The sequence below is a fragment of the Pongo pygmaeus genome, chromosome 6, assembly GCF_028885625.2.
Source record: "Pongo pygmaeus isolate AG05252 chromosome 6, NHGRI_mPonPyg2-v2.0_pri, whole genome shotgun sequence".
NCBI lineage: Eukaryota > Metazoa > Chordata > Mammalia > Primates > Hominidae > Pongo > Pongo pygmaeus.
Window position 1 is genome coordinate 20,917,402 of NC_072379.2, and position 21,518 is coordinate 20,938,919.

At 47.8% G+C, this 21,518-nt stretch overlaps 1 protein-coding gene across 4 annotated transcripts; it reads right to left on the reverse strand.

Annotated features, from left to right (window-relative positions):
* Positions 1-676: 676 nt before the first annotated feature.
* KCTD7 (potassium channel tetramerization domain containing 7) lies at positions 677-20,791 on the reverse strand. 4 transcript variants are annotated; one of them, XM_054495087.2, is made up of 5 exons: positions 20,433-20,791; positions 16,223-16,392; positions 11,262-11,440; positions 10,467-10,839; positions 677-1,889 (listed from the first exon to the last, which is right to left on the reverse strand). In XM_054495087.2, the coding sequence occupies exons 1-5, from the start codon at positions 20,574-20,576 to the stop codon at positions 1,787-1,789; spliced, it is 969 nt and encodes a 322-aa protein (XP_054351062.1). In that variant the 5' UTR covers positions 20,577-20,791; the 3' UTR covers positions 677-1,786. The 4 variants fall into 4 exon arrangements, with proteins under 4 accessions (XP_054351062.1, XP_063524393.1, XP_054351064.1 ...); XM_063668323.1 differs by having other exon boundaries at positions 677-1,504; positions 20,433-20,790; XM_054495089.2 differs by lacking the exon at positions 677-1,889 and adding an exon at positions 6,127-6,142 and having other exon boundaries at positions 20,433-20,789.
* Between the last annotated feature and the right edge of the window lie 727 nt (positions 20,792-21,518).

Sequence of the window (21,518 nt, forward strand, 5' to 3'; positions counted from 1 at the left end):
AGGCCCCTGTCTTATTTTACTTTATCCAGGTCCCATCATTCCAACCACACTCCCGCAGGTTAGCCCCATCCTTTGATGCTCACTGCTTGAGCACTGCCTCGTCATTTTGCCAGGACCCCCCAGCTATCTGGCTTTCTCACTCTCCCATGCTGATCGCTGGGCCTTGTGAGACAAATGAAAAGCTGATCTGATCTGAGTTACTACAACTCATCAGAGCTGGTTTTCTCACTTCATCCAGGTCCTCAGTGCTGCTTGGCAGTTACTCTGTTTGTCCTCATGCCGTTTACTCTCTCTCTCCCACAATGGCTAGCCCAAAATGTCACCAGTTTACTCCAGCCCCTTTCTTGACCTGCCTATTTCTTTATAGTTATCTTTATTTGCTGATCCCTCACTTCTCTAATTAAAGGTATAAATTATTCAAATTACTCTGTGATTTCTTTCTCCTAATACAAATGATCCTAAATACAATACAGGCCAGATGACCCAAGGAAGACAATGACTAATGATGGTGTAGACTTTTTTTTTTTGAGACTGGGTCTCACTCTGTTGCCCAGGCTGGAGTGCAGGGGCCTGATTACAACTCACTGCAGCCTCGACCTCCTGGGCACAGGCAATCCTCCCACCTCAGCCTCCTGAGTAGCTGGGACTACAGGCATGTACCACCACACCCAGCCAATTTTTTTTATTTATTTTTTTTATTTCTTGAAGAGACAGGATTTCACCATGTTGCTCAGGCTGGTCTGGAACTCCTGTGCTCAAGCAATCTGCCCACGCCAGCCTTCCAAAGTGCTAGGATTACAAGTGTGAGCCCCTGCACCCAGCCCAATGTGTAGGCTGGTTTTACATGTCAGATATAAGGTTCCAAGAATTCCATGCTATTTTGAATGGGTGACACGTGAATGCACATGGGATGCATTTGGGCAGAGAAGCAGTGCCTCAGTTCATCTTCCTCTCTTGGGTGGGACATCAGGAATAGTCCCCGCTGGTGTCCACTTTGGGAAGCTCTGGGATTCAGCTGGCCTCTGCTGCACATGGGTACCTGACTGCAACTTGCAGTGGCTCGTCTCAGTCAGGCATAAGAGCTGGAATTTCTGTTAATCTCTCAATATTTGCATGTGTAATGAAGTGTATTCTGAAGCCAAAATATTTGAAAAAGAATGGGCCCCCCTTATTGTGTGGGTCAAAATCTCAGGTTCACCTTGGCTGCTCCAGGCTGCTGTGGATAGATATCCCTGAAGGGGTTCTTTCAAAAGGTACCCCTCGATCTTGAAACTGTTGATTATATTGCAACGGTCACATCTACAAGGATTGCTGGCCTCAGTCAACCCCTCATCATGGAGCTGTAGAAACAAGGGAGAGGCTGCCCCTGCTCATGGCCCCCTGTATAGCCTTACTGAGGGGTTCAAGTGTGTCTTGGGTAAGGCAGAATAGGAGAAAAGCTATAACAGGGTTTTCAGCTATTGGAATGCTGGATCCTTAGCCAGGGATCGGGTAAAACCATGTCCTAAAAAGACAGAATGATTAGGTAAAAAACAGGGTCACAAATGGCCAGTATTGCTTACAAACCCCAGAAATCCTGGGACACGGTGAGAGCCTTCCACTCTGGAAACATCCCTTGATACCTTGGTTGGACTGTCTGGAAATTCTACCTTTGGATCTCAATCCACAAATCCGGGTTGTCCCAGGGGTGTTGTTGCCATAAAAGGGTCAGAATTGCCATGCAAACAGAGAACAGTGCTGACAGGTGTTCAAAATCAAGACATAAACCCCATCTCAATGGAATCCTCTAGCCCATGAAGTGTTGAAATATTCCTGCAGGTAACTGGACAGGGGATTTCTTCTCATTGTTCTGTCTCTCTGGACCAATGGGAGTTTCCAAATACAGCCGCCTTTGAAGAATACAATTAGATAATTGGGTGGAATATCCCCTGAATATGTCTGGAAGCAATTACATTCTGCCTTGACTCCTGGGAGTGCTGAGTAAATAATGCCACCCTCATTTCATCTAATAGCGATGTGGTCAGCTCATTAGTTAAGTTCATATTTTTGTTAAGAAACTCATGGTGAACTCGGTTTCCCAGCAAAATATTTATTTATTTTACTTTTTATTTTAGAGACAGGGTCTTGTTCTGTCACTGAGGCTGGACTGCAGTAGTGCAATCATGGCTCGCTGCAACCTCAACCTCATGGGCTCAAGTGAACCTCCCACCTCAGGCTCCCAAGTACCTGGGACTGCAGGTGCACACCACCCTGCCTCGCTTGTGTTTTTGAATTTTGTTTTTTTGGACATAGGATCTTGCTATGTCGCCCAGGCTGGTCCTGGACTCCTGGCCTCAGGCAATCCTCTTGCCTCTGCCTCTCAAAGTGCTATAGGATTACAGGTGTGAACCACCATGCCTGGCCAGGCAAAATAGATTCTTCCTTTCTGGTGCAGAAGATGAAGCTGGTGTGTCTGCTCAGTGGGATCCTGCAAGCATCCTCTGCAGCTGTTGTGGAGGTAGATACAGAGCTTCCAGGATGTGTATCCACCTTACCTTAACTTAGGTGGATACAGAGCCTGCAGGATCCTATGCTGCTGCTATGAAGACTGAAAATGCTCTCCAGTTCCTAGCAGGCCAGATGTAAAAGCTGACTTGGAAGCAAGAGCACCTACCTGCCTGAGAACAAGAAGCAGACAGTCCTGGGTACGGCATCACTGTCATGGTTGGCTAACAGGTACCAGATAAGGCATGGCCAGAAGTGGCCAACTAGCTTTTAAATACCAAAGACAAGACAGTTACAAACAGAGGGGAGAGGTGGAGGAGGACATGGTGAGAGGGACAGTAAACACCTGCAACATGTGCACACACGGGTGGGCCCTTGGGGCAGAGTCAGCTGAGGTACAGTTGGTGATGAAGATGCTATGTTGAGCAACTGGATACCCAAGGCATTTATAAAAGTTCATACAGACTGTAGGGACTTAAGCCTACTCATGATACCACCCTGACCTCTTTACAAAAATACTGAAGATACAAAGATTTCTTCAACTGGACTCTGAACCTGTAAGTTTCTTCTAATGAGGGTCAAGCTCCAAGTTTTGTGTTGCTATGTGCTATTTCTTGATTTTAATAATGACTGAGAAAAGTATGGATACCTCCATTCCAAAAATCTACTGGGGCTGGGCCATCTGCCAGGATCATATGATACGGGGAAGAAATGAGGGTCTGTATTACATTAAGAGAATCCTGGCCAAGTGTGATGGGTCACGCCTGTAATCCCAGCACTTTGGGAGGCTGAGGTGGGTGGATCACAAGGTCAGGAGTTCAAGACTAGCCTAGCCAAGATGGTGAAACTCCATCTCTACCAAAAATACAAAAATTATCCGGGTGTGGTAGCCAGCACCTGTAATCCCAGCTACTTGGGAGGCTGAGGCTGGGAATTGCTTGAACCCGGGATGTGGGGGTTGCAGTCAGCCGAGACTGCACCACTGCATTCTAGCCTGGGCAGCAGAGTGAGACTCCGTCTCAAAAAAGAGAATCCTCAGAAGTCATGGTTTGTTGAGGGGTGAATAAGGTTGACATAGAGGCCAGAGATGGCTAGAAAAGGTACATCATAATCTGATGACAGGCCCCTGTTATGGAGTGTTCCTGGATGATTCAGTCTTTCCCATAGTTGACTGGATCTTCTCCTGGTGTACAACAGCTCTGTGTCCACCTGGTGTCAAGTGGTTGGAGAAGGGAGGATACCTAGGATCTCCAGATCATGTCATTCCTCAGGAAAAACAAGTGTGTGAGAGAAGTCCTTTGCAGTCCAGGAATTGAACTGCCCTCTTCCTAAGGCTGCTCTGTTTATTATTTCGTGTGTGTATGTGTGTGGTGTGGTGGAGGGTCAGGGGTACATTTTGGAAGACATAAAATTCTGTCCTTTGAATATACCTAGATAAGGCACATCTATGAATTTTATAGTAATACTGTCACTCTTCCTTTGCATTTAGATTTTACAGGCAGGTATTCATCTGAGAAAAAATGAGGTACCTAAGTTCACAGCTAATAAGATCACTGTAGACATGACTGGAGAAGGGAAAAGAAAAGCACGTAACTATCCTTTCTCAGAACAAAAACTACTAGGCTGGGTATGGTGGCTCATGCCTGTACTCCCAGCACTTTGGGAGGCCAAGGTGGGCACATCACCTGAGGTCAGGAGTTAGAGACCAGTCTGGCCAATATGGTGAAACCCTGTCTCTACTAAAAATACAAAAATTAGCCAGGCGGGTGGCACGTCTGTAACCCCAGCTACTTGGGAGGCTGACGAAGGAGGATTGCTTGAACCCAGCTGGTGGAGGATGTAGTGAGCTGAGATTGCACCACTACACTCCAGCCTGGGCAACAGAGCAAAAAAATAGAAAGAAAGTTTAAAATTATGTTTAAAAAACAGAGAAATTAAGCTAAAGTACATGATAGGAAAAACAATGTGGTAAGGAATTAAAAGAAAGCTAAAGGTAAGTAAATAAAAGCTAAGGGAACATGCTATAAGTTCAACAAACCAAAATTAAGTAGTGAAGAGGTCATCTACACAAGAATGAAGAAGTGACACTTGGCAGTATAGAGATCTAAGTCCAAGGGCCATGAGTCCCAAGCCAGGCACATGGCATCCCCTGAACTACACTAAGGAGTCTCCCATTCTGTTATGCTTCTGATGTTGGAAGTAGGCTATCCAGCTTGTCTATGCAGGGACACCTGCAAGGCTTCAGGAGTCTCATTAACTCAGGTGGTTCCAGATCATCCCACCCTTGGGGTCTAGCCAAGGAGCCATGACTCACCTACTCTGTCATACTCCATTCATCATCCTGTGAGCAGGGCCTCCTTCACCTAGCAGATATGTGTCCCTCACTAAGAAGGTCAGTAAATTGGGAGCCCCATCTACCCCCTTAACACAGGGGCTACATAAGGACTACACATTTGATATGGTTTGGCTCTGTGTCCCCACCCAAATCTCATGTTGAACTGTAATCCCCACTTGTCAGGGGAGGGACCTGGAGGGAGGTGACTGGATCATGGAGGTAGATTTCCCCTATGCTGTTCTTGTGATAGTGAGTTTTCATGAGCTCTGATGGTTTAAAAGTGTAGCATTTCCCCACTCTTTTTTTTTTTTTTTTTTGAGATGGCGTCTCACTCTGTTTCCAGGCTGGAGTGCAGTGGCATGATCTCGGCTCATTGCAACCTCTGCCTCCTGAGTTCAAGTGATTCTCCTGCCTCAGCCTCCCGAGTAGCTGGGACTACAGGTGCACGCCACCATGCCCAGCTAATTTTTTTGTATTTTGTTTTTTAATAGAGGTGGGGTTTCACCATGTTGGCCAGGATGGTCTCAATCTCTTGACCTCGTGATCTGCCTGCCTCAGCCTCCCAAAGTGCTGGGATTATACAGGCATGAGCCACCGTGCCTGGCCTCCCCATTCTCTCTCTCTCCTGCCTCCATATAAGACGTGCCTTGCTTCTGAACTTCACCTTCTGCCATGATTATAAGTTTCCTGAGGCCTCCCAGGGATGCGAACTGTGGGTCAATTAAACCTCTTTTCTTTATAAATTACCCAGTCTCAGGTAGTTCTTTACAGCAGTGTGAAAATGGACTAATACAACATCTATGGGAGATTTTTTTTCCTTTTTTCCTAGAATCCTTTCCTGAAGTATGAAGACTTTCTAATACTTGTCCTAGATATGTGCTTTCCAAATCTTCACAGGTCAGGTGGAGTGAAGCCCTAAACCTCAGAAGGAGGATACTGAGCTGTCAAGAGAAAGGGAGGATCATGCTGTTGAACACCTCTGAGGATTTCAGAAAGGGGCTCTGGGTTTGAATCCTGACTCTTCCACTTACTAGCTCTGCACTCTTGGGGAAACTATATACTTTTATGAGCTTCAGTTTCCAGCCTGTATTATTAGTGTACTATAACTATGTGACTGTACTCAGTAATTAGTCAGGGAATACATTTGGCACAGATGATACAGTGCTTTTGTTTAAAAGCCAGAATAATCAGAGGTTTAAGGGAAGCAGCTGGAGGGTATGAAGCTACTCAGAGCTTCAGAACTCACCTTTCTGTGTTAATCCATGATGTGACTCCAAGGGGCATCTTGATGAGGACACTCCTTAGCCAGGAAGGTGTCAAGCTCTGCTTTCCAAGGAAGGGCAACTTACGTCCATTTTCCTTAAGGAAGGGTCTTAACCATTGAGGCTCACATAAATTTAGAGCTACTTATTTCCCCCGTTGAAAAGGAAGTGGTGATATGACAGGAGGAATTTATTTTAGAACTACCTGACATGGTTGTGAGCCACACACGTGACTGCACCTGCAGTCTCTTCTTTCCTTGGAGAACTCTCAACAGAAGAGGACAGAGATTTTGCCTAGGCTGGGGTGGGCACATGCCTACATGAAACAGGGACAAGTCTAGAGTAACTCCAGAAGGGTCCTCAAGAGGCCCACCTCCCTTTCAGGGCAGAAATTCAGCTGCTGGTCTCAGGGAAAAGCCTGTCTTGTTGTGTGGGGCATCCCCAAACATACCACATTTTAAGCAGAAATAAAAAATATTTGCTGGCAAAGTGGGAGTCAGAGAAGAGATGAGAGCACATCTCTAAAAAAGAAAGGCACAGCACCCAGGTTCTAGTTCTTGACTTTAATGCCCTTGGAGTGTACTGAGGCTCAATACACCAAAGCACTCACAGACAGGTACATGAACTCACACAGAAGTGTTATAGTGTGTACATAAACCCAACACCATACAGAAGGAAGACGACGGACCCAGGTGACCTCCCACACTCGAGGTGACTGCCTGTTCCCATACCTACTGTTTGTTCCCACCTCCCTCAACCCCTGCCAACCCCCATCCTTCCCCACTCAATATGTATATACACAGATATGATTCTTTCAGAATTCCAAAAAGTGCCTCTCCCACCCCAGTTCCCAACACTCCAGCTTTGGATGAAAAAAGCCTCTCTCTTTTAAGGATCATGAGACAGGCACCACCTTCATGCAAGAGCCCCAGCAAAATAGTACACAAGAAAGCTTAATAATGTATAATAGAATCAAATATGGATAGAACATATGCAGAAGGACAATATTTAAAATATTACTAGGATCAAAATGCTCAGCATGGGTAGTTTTTGTTTTGTTATTGCTATTTGCTTTAACCTGTTCAAGAGCTGGTTTAGACCAAGACCACACAAGGATGCTCACACCGCCTGTGTCTTATAAATGTCACTTCCTATTCCTCCAGCAAGCAGCCCAGAACAGGAAGATTATATCACCTGATAAGCCTTAGGCGCAAGGCTCAGACAGCTCCCAGAATATCCTAAGCCCCAGGAAAGAAGAACAGAAACTTCCAGAGTACAGCTGACTGCTTTCTGCATGGTAAGCACTGGGCAGCCTGGTGAACAAGGCAGAGGTAGAATAAGGAAGGTGATGATTCCTTCCATTTATTTAGAGCGTTACACTAAGAATTCCTCTCCTGGAATGGGATGTATTTCAGTGTGGTTTTGCTTCGGTCTTTTTCATTGCTATAACATTAGCTTTTTTATTTTTAAGGAATTTTGTTATGGCAAGCATTGCACCATGTGGTCCCATCTCCTGAAACTTTCACTTTGGTTTGACTCACTGATAACTACTGGCCCGTCTTAAGGCAAGATGAATCCAGTCCCTTGTCAAGTGAGAGGGATTTACTGACATTACGCACAATAATTCTACAAAGATGCACTTCCTTATGATCAGGGAGAAGCTTTCATCCTTTGGAGACTTCCTTCCAGACCCAACTCTTCTTCTGCTCTGGACTTGGCCATTTAGAGTTGAAAAGGGATCAAATGGGGAGAAGTCACTTCCACAGGGATAACCCCTTTATTTGGAGGCCGTTACCACAATCCACCACATCTAATTGCACTTTTCAGCCTGGCCTTGGTTTCTCATTAGAGAATGGTGAAACTAGGCCACTGAATTCGTTCAATCCATTTAGAAAGAGCTCTCAGCTTGCTGCCCAGTGTCACCTCTCTGCCTGTTCTACTGGCCCAGAGCCTTGTGTCCTACAGTGGCACAGAATACATTACTGTGAGGATCACAAAGGGAGTCAGAGAAACAGGGATTTCTCCAGCGAGAGACACAGGAATGGTGTTCTTACCCAGCATCCCTGTAATCCTAAGCAAGCCTTCAGGACCTGTTTTTGAGCAAACTTGCATTTGAGCAAACAAGTTTCTCAATGGCTTGCATGTATGGACTCTAAATAACCAAGCCCTGCAATGCTCCATGGGAGAAGGGGGAAGCAGAAGGGGTCAAGGCCACATTACTGAAAGCAATGGGCTTAATGAACTGCTCTCTGTTCACACAGACTTTTTCAATAGTCTGCCTCTCTGTCAAAAAATGAACACATATTAGGCAGTAGGTAACACCAATCAGAAGAACCAAAATAAAAGACTTTTCTCTTAGAACAGTACAAGAGCCATGTTCTGGGGCTAACCTCCAAGCAGGGACATCAGCTCCAGAAAAGAGACTATCCCTTTGTGTATGAGAACAATAGAGAGAGTGCATATCTCAGAACATGAATGACTATCCTTTCCTCTTAGATCTCAGTATCCACCTCTTTTCCACCTCTAAAAGAGTACAACAGGAGTGCAAAACCATGCCCTGGAATCTTTGTTTACACATAGGGAATAGGAGACCACTGCTGTCCAGCCCCACGGAGGAATTCAGCCAAAGTCCCAGGGCTTGGTCTTCTCTTCCTCATATGAACACAGACTTCGGCTCCCCCTATACCCATCTCGTCTATCTGGTCCTGTAAGTCTGAGACCAGTGAGGCTGTCCTCCCCAATTTATTTATTTATTTATTTATTTACTTATTTATTTATTTATTTTTATGATGGTGTTGCCCAGGCTGGAGCACAGTGGCTAGCCATAGGCACGATCATAGTACACTACAGTCTTAATCTCCTGGGCTCAAGTGATCCTCCTGCCTCAGCCTCCAGAGTAGCTGGTACTACAGGTGTGTGCTCGAGTGGCCTGGACTACAGGTGTGTGCCCAAGTAGCTGGGACTACAGGCATGTTCCTGGCTCGCATCAATTCTTTACACTTTAAAAAAAAAAATCTCCCTTTACCCAGGAAGAGACAGGTACAATCATGATTAGAGAGAGACACCCTTAATGCAGCACGGAAATGTTACATTGTGATCAATGGTGCTACACAGTTCTTCCTTTAGGAGATGCATGTCCAGACCCTGACTAGTTGGCCCAGGCTGTAGACAGAGCAAGAAGGAAATGCAGTAGTAACAGATCCTTGGGGATCTTTTTCAATTTCTGAAATAGAGGAGTAAGTAAACCAAAATATACAGGAGTGAGGAGTAAAACAAAATATAGAGAAGTGAGTAAAACAAAAATAGAGGAGTGACGAGTAAAACAAAAGGGAAGTTTTGTCTTCCTACGGCTCCTAGGATAGCTGTGTGTCTCACCCAGCCCTTCCTTTACCTTCTCAGAAGAGACGGTCTCCTAAAAGGAGAATGTTACCAGGACAGAGCAACAGGGTTTAAAGAGGGGGTCCACTTCCAAAGAGGTTCACCACAAATTGGATTCTAACACATGAGATAGCAGCCAAGGAAGTGTTCTGAGCCTCTAAAAAGGATGTTACATGTCAAAGATAACAGAAGCTCTAGGCATCTTGCCTGCTTGACTTGGGGAATCTTCAAAAGAAGCCTCTGAAATTTGCATTCCAGCCCTGTGAGAAGATAACCCTGCAAGCAAGGAAGGTGGTGGAAGATAGGAGAAGCCGCGGCCCTAAGACAGGGCTGTAAACATTGTGGTTTTCTAAGGCCAACTGGGTGCATAGCTTTGGCAGCTATGGTTAAATCTCCAAAAGGTGGTGAAGAACATGTTCCGGAAGGAAAAGAAAAGTCTTTCCACATTTTGGGAATGTGGGCAACTATTCTTGGAGGAGAAGGGGTGCAGTGGGAGAGAAGATGCTCTTTTTTCTTCAGCCAGGGGCTATGGGGTGGCTGGTCAGGTAAATCCCCCATCATGTTCCATGTTCACACCAATATACTGAGCACAAGGGAGGGATGCTTGAACAGGGTTGAGGAAGTGATTAGGCCTACATCGATTTGGTAACGTGGCTCTGAAATGGGCAGAAACTCTCTTGCAAGGTCAAGAAGGTGATAAAACTTCTCGGGACTTCCTGGTCAAGCCCTAGCTATCAGCCTCAAGGAAAGACTACCATGCCTTGAGGAAAGGCCAGATGAGCGCTGGCCGGAGTGCCTGCAGGCCGCAAGCCCTGAGCCCAACCCTGAGGTGCAGTCAGGGAGACTGGAGCTACACCTCTGTCCCCTGGGAGCTGTGCCTCAGGATGCTGTTCTACCTCGGCAGATTCTGGGGCAGTCAGCAGCCCCTTCAAGGATCTTACTCCCAGAGCCACCAAGCAGGATGGACATCCTCCCTGATGGGACTCTCGCCTATCGGGGCTACTCACCACCATGTGATCTTGAACTCATAGATGGGGCGCTTGCAGTAGTAGTGGTTCACAAGGTGCTTGTCACACACCCCGATGCACTGGTGGTCCACAGTGAGACCCTGGGCCGAGAGGTCCGTGACCAGGCAGTGCAGCAGGTCATAAACATCAGCCACAGCCTCCCAGGGCCCAAAAGACACATCCACTTCACAGTGGTGCTCAAAAAGCTGCCCGTCACTCTCACTCCGCTCAAAGCGCAGGGAGTTGAGGAGCGGACACTCATAGGGGGTGATGGGCATCTCCTCCTTGAAGACACAGACCTTGAGCTTGGCAAAGCGAGCCTTCCGCTGGACTGCACGCAGCCGGGCGATCTCCACAATCCGCTCCAAGTGGTCTATAAGGATGAACAAAACACCTATCACTAGGGTGAAGAGGCAGGACAGGGCAGCAGAGATGCACAGAGAAACAGTCCTGAAGATGGCAGGATGCAGGAAGGGAAAGACAGATTTCCCGGGGAAGGGACTCGGGGCCAATGAAGGGCACAAACTTTAACAAGGGTCATGGTTCTCCACAGCAAAGGGAAGCCAATGGGACGAGGGCTGTCCTTCTGAAACACAATTTGCTAACTGTCATAGGCCAGGTAGGCCCACCTTAACCTGAATCTCCCCAGCGTGACTGGGAGGGGATGACACTCCATCGCATCTTGAGTAATCTGGATGAATGCTGCCCCCGGTGTTCTGATGGAGACCTAAACACTCACAGATGCCTTGCAGACCTCCTCCCACATACCCACCATCCTGGGCAGCTGACCCTCACCTTTGTAATAGGGCATGAGTCCCAGAAACGCTTGGCGCACCTTCTCGCCCTTCAGTGGCTGCATGTTCTCCAGCTGCTCCAGGAGGGGCCCGATGGCATAGTACTGGGCCTCTTTGTACACAGCCCGAACACGCTCCCTAGGTGGGAGGTCCCCTGAGCGCAGGAAATTCAGCACATCTCTGAGCAGGAAGGAAAGAGGGTCGGTGACAAGGAGCTCATGCTCCTGGGCAGTGCCACACCGTGTGCATTGGACAAAATCTAAAACCAGACTGCCAGCTGTGTTACACTGGGTAAATGAACTTAACCACTCCATGTCTCAATTTCCCTGTCTGTAAAATTGGAGAAAACAATAAAACTCATAATGTGTTAGGGAATTAAGTGATTAGAAAATCCCTGGCACAGAGTAGGGCCTCAATAAGTGTTATTAGTTGTTGTTATAAGTAAGCAACTATAATTACTATTATTAGGTATAATACATTATAAGGTATAATATTAGGTATTATTAGGTATACGTAAGTATAATGGAAAGATGTGACATCTAGCCCTTTATATATATATAGTTTTAGAATTGAGGTGAAATATTCAATAAATGTACAAATATTAACTGTACAGTTCAGTTGTTTTTTTAAGTATGAATATACCCATCCAACCACCACCTAGATCAAGATGAAACATTTCCATTCCTTAAGGTTCCTCATGCCACTTCCCAGTTAATCCCTATGGAAGCAACCACTCTAACTTCTCCTTCGATCAGTAAAGATGAGTTTTGCCTTTTCTTGAAATATATATAAACAGAATTATATAGTATGTTCTCTTTCGTACCTGGCTTCTTTCCTTTAACATAATGTTTTTGAAATGTATCCACCAAATAAATAATAAAAACAAACCAGTAGTTTGTCTCTTTGTTTTTATTAATTATTATTTATTATGTAAGTATACCCTTGCATGAACACCTGTTGTCTTGTTGATGGACATTTGAGTTGTTTCCAGTTTTTGGCTATTATGAGTAAAGCTGGGATGAACATTCCTATATAAGACCTTTAGGCCAGGCGCGGTGGCTCACACGTGTGATCCCAGCACTTTGGGAGGCCAAGGTGGGTGGATCATCTGAGCTCAGGAGTTCAAGACCAGCCTGGCCAAAATGGTGAAACTCCATCTCTACTAAAAATACAAAAATTAGCCGGGTATGGTGGTGGGCGTCTGTAATCCCAGCTACTCAGGAGGCTGAGGCAGGGGAACTGCTTCAACCTGGGAAGTGGAGGTTGCAGTGAGCTAAGATCACACCACTGCACTCCAGTCTGGGTGACAGAGTGAGACTCCATCTCAAACAAACAAACAAAAAAAACCTTTAGTGGACACAAGCACAAATTTCTTTTGAGTAAGTATTAGGAGTAGAGTCATTCAGTCACAGGGTAAGCATGTGGTTAACAAAGTGGTTGCAGCATTTTACATTCCCAACAGCAATGCAGAAGAGTTCTAGGTGTTCCCCATCCTTGCTACTAGTATTATTCTGTAGCTATGCAAAGCAGGTAAAATGCCTAACCATAATGTCTGAACAAACTGGTTCCAGGGCTGAATAAAATCACATATGCATTTTCTTAAAATAAAAATTCAGTCCTTCTAATTCACTTTTCAGATTTTTTTTTCTTCTGTTTTAAGAGATAGGGTCTTGTTCTGTCACCCAGGCTGGAGGGCAGTGGTGCGATCATAGCTCACTGCAGCCTCTAACTCCTAGGCTCAAGCAGTCCTCTTGCCTCAGCCTCCCGAATAGCTGGGACCATAGGTGCAAGCCACAAGCTTTTTAGATTATTTAGTGCTCAGAGTAATCAGATACATCACCGGTACGTGCGTAAGACACTGAGTAAACCCCAAGATAATGCTGCTACCTCAATAACAGCTTAGTCTATGACCTAATACAACACCAGCTAACACTTGCTAAGTATCACTCCGTGCCAGCCACTATTCATGGGTTATCCCATGTAATCCTCTCAATGACATTGGGGCTGTGTGCTATCTTATCTATATGTCATAAATGAGGCTCAAGTGGGGCCCAGACAGGTTCAGGAACATGCTTGCTCAAGTAGCCACCGCTGCCAGAGGCTCAGATCCAGCCATGGCTGACTCTACACCCACATCTACCATGGTCCAGCTTCAGCAGAAGCATTTAGACCAGAGTGCGGCAAGCTGATGACAATGGGGAATGACCCCAGATTGAGGCCCAAGCAGCCTTCATGGTGGATGCTAGGGGTACATAAGCTGTATAGCAAAAAATGCACCCTACGAAATGCCCTGAACCGCCTATTATCTGAGTCATTCAACAACTTCATCTGCTGCTGATGAATCATAGGTCACAGGAGCTCATCAGCCAAAGTAAGAATGTCACCATCTCCTGCTTTCTGCCATGCCCTTGCCTGGTGCTGTCACTCTCTAGCTGTGGCCACCTGGGCATGGACACATCCACCTCAAGTCAAACCCGGAACCACTCCCCAAAATCCCTTCTGGATCTTCAGCAAACCTTGGTGAGCTCTGAAAAACAAAACCCTGGGGGCAAGGCCCAGCTAAGGGTGCTGTGGGAGCTGCCAGCTGGGGCCGGCACTTTCCTTCCCTAAACAGCCTGCAAACAAACATCTTTTTATAGTTCTGCAGAGCGATGTGACACTTTGTTTTCTCAGCATTGGAGGCAGCTGATAGCCCACTGGGGAAACCCAGATGGTTCCAAGCAAGTTATCTGACCAGAGGCTCCTTTCTGAGAATAAAAATGATCTTTCCCACAATGTGGGCAATCCTACTTGGAAGCCAGCACAGAGATGTAGTGGTTGGAGAGTTTCTGCCTCCTGGGCACTTGGTTCAAGGTCTCTAGTCATCTCCAATGTCAGACTGAAGGAGCTAAGAGTTCCAGCCACGTACTCTGAAAAGGACATGGCTAGGGGTCACACCAAGGCTCTTTATATAATCCTCTTTGACAAGCCTGTGCAGCAGCTATAATTATTTCTCATTTCACAAACATGGAACCCCTGAGACATAAAGTCTTTAAATTGTTTACGTGTAAGACTGTCAGAAGTCCTTTCTTGGGAAAGGTTTTGTTTTCTTTTTTAAAACGCAGAGTCTTGGCCAGGCCGGACACAAACTACAGGCCGGGCCTGTAATCCCAGCACTTTGGGAGTCTGAGGCAGGAGGATCACTTGAGTCCAGGTGTTCGAGAACATCCTGGCCAACATAGTGAAACCTCATCTCTACAAAACATCAAAAATTAGCCAGGCGTGGTGGTATGCACCTCTAGTCCCAGGTACTTGGGAAACTGAGGCAGAATTGCTTGCACCTGGGAGGTCAAGGCTGTAGTGAGCTGTGCTTGCATCACTGCACTCAGCTTGGGCAACAGAGCAAGACGCTGACTCAAAAAAAAAAAAAAAAAAAATAGACAGTCTCCCTCTGTTGCCTGGCTGGAGCACAGTGGTAGGATCATGGCTCACCGCAGCCTCCAACTCCTGGGCTCAACCAATCCTCCCACCTGAGCCTCACAAGTAGCTCTGACTACAGGCAAGTACCACCACGCCTGGCTGCTATTTTGCTGTTGTTGACATTGTGTTTTTCCACATTTTAGTGTTAAGTGACAAGAACAACAGAGGTTTTTTTTTTTTTTAAAGACTTTCCTTGGCAAAATTAAAGGAGAACAACACTATATCCGTCTTTCATCTTTTTTTATTGCTTTAAACTACTGAAAGAAGTCTGGTGACCACTGCTACACACGATGCCTCCTTCCCATGGCAAGGCTGAGCCCCAAAACCCAGGTCTAAAGGTACTCTCCATGTTGTTTTAGACTACCCCCCTATGTGGGATTACACTTACTCCTCTCCACACAGATGACAACTTCCTGGTCTCATATTGCGTAGGATAGCCAGGTGCAGTGGCGCACACCTGTAGTCTCAGCTATTCAGGAGGCTGAGGTGAGAAGACTGCTTGAGCCAGGAGTTTAAGGATGTAGTGAGCTATGATGGCACTGGTGAACAGCCACTACATTCCACCCTGGGCAACATAGCAAGACCCTATCTCCAAAAAAACAGCCCTCGAAAAAAAAACACCACCTAAAAATTAAATAAATACTGTAATACCAGCATTTTAGGAGGCCAAGGTGGGAGGACTGCCTAAGGCCAGGAGCTTGAGACCAGTCTGGGCAATACAGCAAGATCCTATCTCTATTTTTATATATAGATATATAGATAGATAGATACATAGAATCACACACATTAAGACCAGTGGACGCCTCAGTGCATCAGAGCTCATATATATACATATATACATACACACACACCCACATATACATATATATATGTGTGTGCGTGTATGTGTACATTTGTGTGTGTGGGTGTATAATTAGATAAATAAATAATAAATAAATAAAAATGAAATTTTGTCTTGTTTTTTGAGATGGAATCTCGTGTTGCCCAGGCTGGAGTGCAGAGGCGTGATCTCGGGTCACTGCAGCCTCTGCCTCCTGGGTTCAAGCGATTCTTCGACCTCAGCTTCCTGAGTAGCTGGGATTGCAGGTATGAGCCACCACACCCAGCTAATTTTTGTATTTTTAGTAGAGATGGGGTTTCACCATGCTGTAATGAGCTGGTCTGGAACTCCTGGCCTCAAGTGATCCACCTGCCTCAGCCTCCCAAAGTGCTGGGATTACAGGCATAAGCCACCACGCACAGCTGAAAATAAAAATTGTTTAATTGTCTATGATTGAAGCAATTTCATCCAGCCAGTGTGTGCTATTTCGAATTTCTCTGTCTGTCTTTGTCTCCTTTGGCAAAAAAAAAAAAATTGATCTCTTTCAATAAACCCATTTATTAAATTCCATCAATATGCTATCTCCTCTTCTAGGTACTATGGAAGATATCAAGGTCCCATACTCAAGCCCACGCTAATCACTTGCTAGGACTACAAAGTTGATTGTAGAGGGAGAGACATACCCAAAGTGTGTGCCATCTCGGTCGATGAAGTACCGGCCCTCGGAGTCCGTAGGGATGTAGTGCCGCCCACTGAACATGGCTGCCAACATGGTGTCTTCGTAGCACCGCAGTGTGGACAGGCGTGTAGTGAAATGAGCCCCTCCGATGTTAAGGGGAACAACCTCAGGAAACTAGAAAGAAATCACCAGGGCTCTCAGGCAGGCAGCGGGGAATGAGAGCTGGGGCTGCTCCATCTTCAGTCCCTGGGGTCTGATTGGTGCCACACCATTCAGTCACTCAAGCCCAGGGGTCCATCTGAACACTTTTCTTCTCTGTCCTCCCTCTGCCCCATCCTCATCACCTGCCAAGTCCTACCCATTCTAACCCTGACAGCTCTTTTTTTTTGAGATGGAGTTTCGCTCATCTCCCAGGCTGGAGTGCAGTGGCACGATGTCGGCTCACTGCAAGCTCTGCCTCCCGGGTTCACGCCATTCTCCTGCCTCAGCCTCCACGAGTAGCTGGGACTACAGGCGCCCTCCACCACACCCGGCTAATTTTTTGTATTTTTTTTTTTTTTTTAGTAGAGACAGGGTTTCACCGTGTTAGCCAGGATGGTCTCGATCTCCTGACCTCATGACCCACCCGCCTCGGCCTCCCAAAGTGCTGGGATTACAGGCGTGAGCCACTGTGCCTGGCCCCCTGATAACTCTTAAATCAGGTCTCTCCACCTCAACTCCATTATCGCTGCTCTAGAGCTCAAGCCTTCAGTGTCCTTTCACTTCCTGAATTTACTATCTTAGTGCTCTTGCTCACATTGTCTTCTTTGCCCAAAATGCTCTTACCAGTCTCCTTCTTCTGTCTGTATGGCAAGTTAAATAGCCCCATACAGTGTTATAGGTTGTTCACTGCATAAAAGCACCTGGATGAGAGTCATCTGCTATGTGCCCTTTTTCTTTTTCTTTTTTTTTTTTTTTGAGATGGAGTCCCAGCCTGTGTCGCCCACGCTGGAGTTCAGTGGCGCGATCTCGGCTCACTGCAACCTCCGCCTCTCGGGTTCACACTATTCTCCTGCCTCAGCCTCCCGAGTAGCTGGGACTACAGATGCCCGCCACCACGCCTGGCTAGCTTTTTGTATTTTTAGTAGAGACGGGGTTTCACCGTGTTAGCCAGGATGGTCTCGATCTCCTGACCTCATGATCCGCCTGCCTTGGCCTCCCCAAGTGCTGGGATTACCGAGATGAGCCACCACGCCTGGCCTGCTATGTGTTCTTTTTCTAATTCACACCAACACACCATACAGGTTAGTGGCATCTACTCATTCTAGAAATTTCTATTCAAGTTCCCCTCATCTGTGAGCATTTCTGCTCTACTGTCCCTCACCTGCCCCCAGGATAGAGTTAATGACACATTCTTCGACTGTGCCTTCACTGTGTGCCATATTCTCCTCTATAATAGCACCTAGCACAATACATCGCCAATTATTTTCCTCTGTCAATTCACTCCACTAGACCCCAAGCTTCCCAAAGACAGGGAAAGCATCTTGGTCACCAATCATGGGCTGCCCACAGCAGAGCTCAGTAGTTGTGTGTTGAATACTTCCAGGCATCTACTCCTCTCCTAATCTGTAGAGTGAGACTGGTCTCCAGTCCAGCTAAGGTTCTGGAGGCAAGGGTTGAGTGAGGAACATGCAAATGATGGTATAAATGTGCCCTAAGAAGCTCGAGGTTTCCCTTAAAATGCAAGGCTTTTTTTTTTTTTTTTTTCCTGTTTTGCACTGCTTGTGGTTTCTACCAAACTGCATTTGAAAGAAATGAGGTCAGTTTAAGTTCTCTTTAATCTTCCCACAAACTTCCTCCAGATCAATTCAAATTTTATCCCTATGCATCTTTTTTTTTTTTTTTTTTGAGATGGAATCTCACTGCAACACCCAGGCTGGAGTGCAATGGCACGATCTCGGTTCACTGCAACCTCTGCCTCCCGGGTTCAAGAGATTCTGCTGCCCCAGCCTCCAAAGTAGCTGGGACTACAGGTGGGCATGGCCACACCCAACTAATTTTCGTATTTTTAGTAGAGATGGGGTTTCACCATGTTGGCCAAGCTGGTCTCAAACTCCTAACCTCAAGTGATCTTCCCGCCTTGGCCTCCCAAAGTGCTGGGATTATAGCCATGCATCCTTTTGAATATTACATCTCTCCTACTCCAGTGAAAGTCTGCTTATCTACACAGTCCCTTTCCCAGCTTTCAAATCCTTTGTGAAATAAAATAGCGTACAAATACATTAAATAAAGCTGACCCAGGGCCTTGTGCAGCGCCTGGCTCAAATAAAGACCCAAAATTCACTGAATGAATGAACAAAATAGACAGGTAGTTACACCTCCGTGTGTGTATGCACTGTTACTCTTCTGCACCCATAGGACATGAAAATGCCTTGCGCTTACTCTGTAGGTCCTCTAAAACCATTTTATGTGTATATCAAGGGCTCAGATATCATTTTGGAATAATAATACTTAACATTTCCGGAGCTCTTTAAACCTTTTCCAAAGATACTTTATACCAATCCAAGTGTTTGCTCCATATTAGAGATGAGAGGATTGAAGCAGAGAGGACAAAAGCCATCGGAAACAGTTTTGGAGCTCACATGGGGCTATGTCATGAGTGGGGGGAGCTGGTGGTGGGGCCCTGGTCTGCAGTCTGTGGTCTTGTGCTCTTTCCCTCAAACCACATCATTTTCCCAATGACAGTGCACAAAAAAATAGCACCACTGTGACTAATGACTTTTTTCCAATTGCAGACATTACTTCTAGATTTTTGCTCATTTTCCCAAGACATTGTGTGTATGGGGCTTGCAAGCCCAGCACAACACTATCTGCTTCCCAAGATTATCGCCTAGCCCCAGCCTGTTGAGGGCCTCTATCCATTGTCCTGGGACTCTGAATACCACATGCTCCTGGATCTGGCACTACCTTAGTCCCTGCCTCCTAGAAGCCATCTTTGGTGTCCAGTAATGCTTCACCTTCCCTCCTCTTTATTTTTTATTTGTAGAGATGGAGTCTGTGTTGCCCAAGCTGGTCCCAGACTCCTGGCCTCAAACCATCCTCCTGCCTTGGCCTCCCAAAGTGCTGGGATTACAAGTGTAAGCCACCACACCTGGCATTGTTTCCCTTCTCTTACTTTTTTTGTTTGTTTGTAGGTATGGTCTTACTGTGTCACACCCAGGCTGGAGTACAGCGGCACAATTACAGCTCACTGCAGCCTCAACCTCCAGGGCTCAAGCGATCCTCCCAACTCACCTTCCTGAGCACCTGGGACTACAGGTACACACCACCAAGCCTGGCTAATTTTTATTTTTGTAGAGGCAGGGTCTCACTGTTGCCCTGACTAGTCTCTAACTGCTGGGCTCAAGCAATCCTCCCACCTCAGCATCCCAAACTGCTGAGATTACAGAAGTCAGCCACCATGCCTGGTATCTTTTCCCGTCTCTTGAGTGTTATTTCAGGTGTTGACATGATAGTATCACACACATTAAGTAACACCCGTGGAAGCCCCCGTGCATCAGAGCACAGCAGCCTATGAGTGAAAGCCATGGGATGCCAGGTGACCGTGCCTACATCTATGAACTGGCCTGCCCCTTATCTGCAGACAGCTCCTTGCCTTGTTCCTTAGGTAGCTGGAGACTAGGTGTGGGCAACCACTACAGCATCCTGTTGGATTCTCTAGAAGACATCTTTTTCTTTTCTTTTTTTTTATTCATCCAACCCAAAATGCCTTTCTTTGTTTTTCCAGTCGTAGTAGGGACGGGGCCTCGCTATGTTGCTCAGGCTGGCCTCCAACTCCTGCCCTCAAGCGATCCTCCCTCCCAATGTGTTGGGATTACAGGCTCGAGCTACGGTGCCTGGTCAGACACCGTCAGCTCTCGGGGCTCCAGGGTCCCCCTCCCAGGGCCCAGCCTCCCTCCTGTCTTCGGTAAAGGTGGGACATGGCGATGGGAGTAAATCACCCCAGTGAGTACTGGGCGGAGGGTGTAGGGGGTGGGGAAGCACACCTAGTGGGTGCAATTGACAGGGGTTGAAGGTGGGTGGGTAGGGGTGCAGGTGGGCGGGAGAGGGGCGCAGGTCCGCGGGCCCCGCCCCCAACCCCGGCACCGCCCACCCGCCAAGGTCAGCTATGCTCCGCTCCCGCTTCTCCCTCGCGCCCCTCCCCACGCCCCCCGGCCCGCCGCCCGCCCGGGTACCTCCTGTGGCAGCAGGGGCAGCGCGTGGCCCGCCTGCGTGGCCGTCGGCGTGGCCGGCTCCAGAAAGTCGTCTTCGGCGTCGGAGCTGGACATGGCACCGTCCTGGCGACGGCTGTCTGGCTCCCGCCCCGTGACTACCACCATCCCTCTGGCTCTGGGCAGTGGGCGCGGCTTCGGGCGGGCGGGCGGAGGCGGCGGCCCCGGGCACTCCCTACCGCCGAGCAGCGCCTGGCATGACGCGGCCGGCTGCGGGCTGGCCGGAGGGGGCCGAGAGGCAGTGCGCAGGCGGGAAGGCAGTGGCTCCCTCAACGCCGACCCGCTTGCGCCCAGCTGCTGGCCTGACCCGACCGCCTCCCGCTACTGGCCGACGCCGCGCTGGTTCCGCCCTGATTGGCAGGAAGCTCGCCCAGTCGAAGAGCAGGCAGCGCCTGCGGCCGGCGCCTGAGTGGTCCCGGGGGGGGAGGGGGGCGGCCTGCGGGCCTGCCGTGCACTGATTGGTCCTCTGGCCAGCGGGCTCGCCTTCTCGAAGAGACCCGGCGGTGGTGCGCCGCTACGCTCTCATAACTGGGCCTCGGAGTTTGCGGTGAAGAGGGTTCTCACCCGCGTCAGGATCGACGCCTTATCCCTTCACACAGGGGCTCACGACTTACTCGTGTGTCTGGCCCCAGGGCAGCGGGTCCTTGTCTCCTCAATGGAAGGCCTGAGCAGCCTTTCCTGGAGGATGTGGCGGGAGGAGGGCTGAGGTGGCTGCGGCCACGCGACCGCGGCTGGCCCCGCCCCGAGCCGCAGGGCACCGCCCGGGTGTCCAGTCCTTCCTCACTCGCTTACGCAGAAATCCGAACGAGAAAACCCAAAATAGGAGCACTTGAGTTCAATGAATAATGACAGTGACTCCCCACCGTGACCGTTTTTCCACCGGGATACACAGATGGAGACAGGCCCTTCCCCAAGATGCTCCCGGGCTGGGAGGCGGAGTCCAGCCCTAGAGGCTCGGTCAGCGCAGGGACTCTCCTGGGGGCCAAGGTTCTTAGCCCATTCAAGCCATTTTCTCCTTTCTTTAAAAGACAAGGTCTCGCTCTGTTGCCC

What these genes read in the sequence shown, in the direction of transcription:
- KCTD7 (XM_063668322.1), bottom strand. Translation starts at nt 20,576, where the DNA reads ATGGTGGTAGTCACGGGGCGGGAGCCAGACAGCCGTCGCCAGGACGGT. An exon ending in TGCCCCTGCTGCCACAGGAG is followed by an intron (nt 16,393 to 20,432) that starts GTACCCGGGCGG and finishes ATTTCTTTCTAG; the next exon opens with TTTCCTGAGGTTGTTCCCCT. An exon ending in ACTCATGCCCTATTACAAAG is followed by an intron (nt 10,840 to 11,261) that starts GTGAGGGTCAGC and finishes TCATCCTTATAG; the next exon opens with ACCACTTGGAGCGGATTGTG.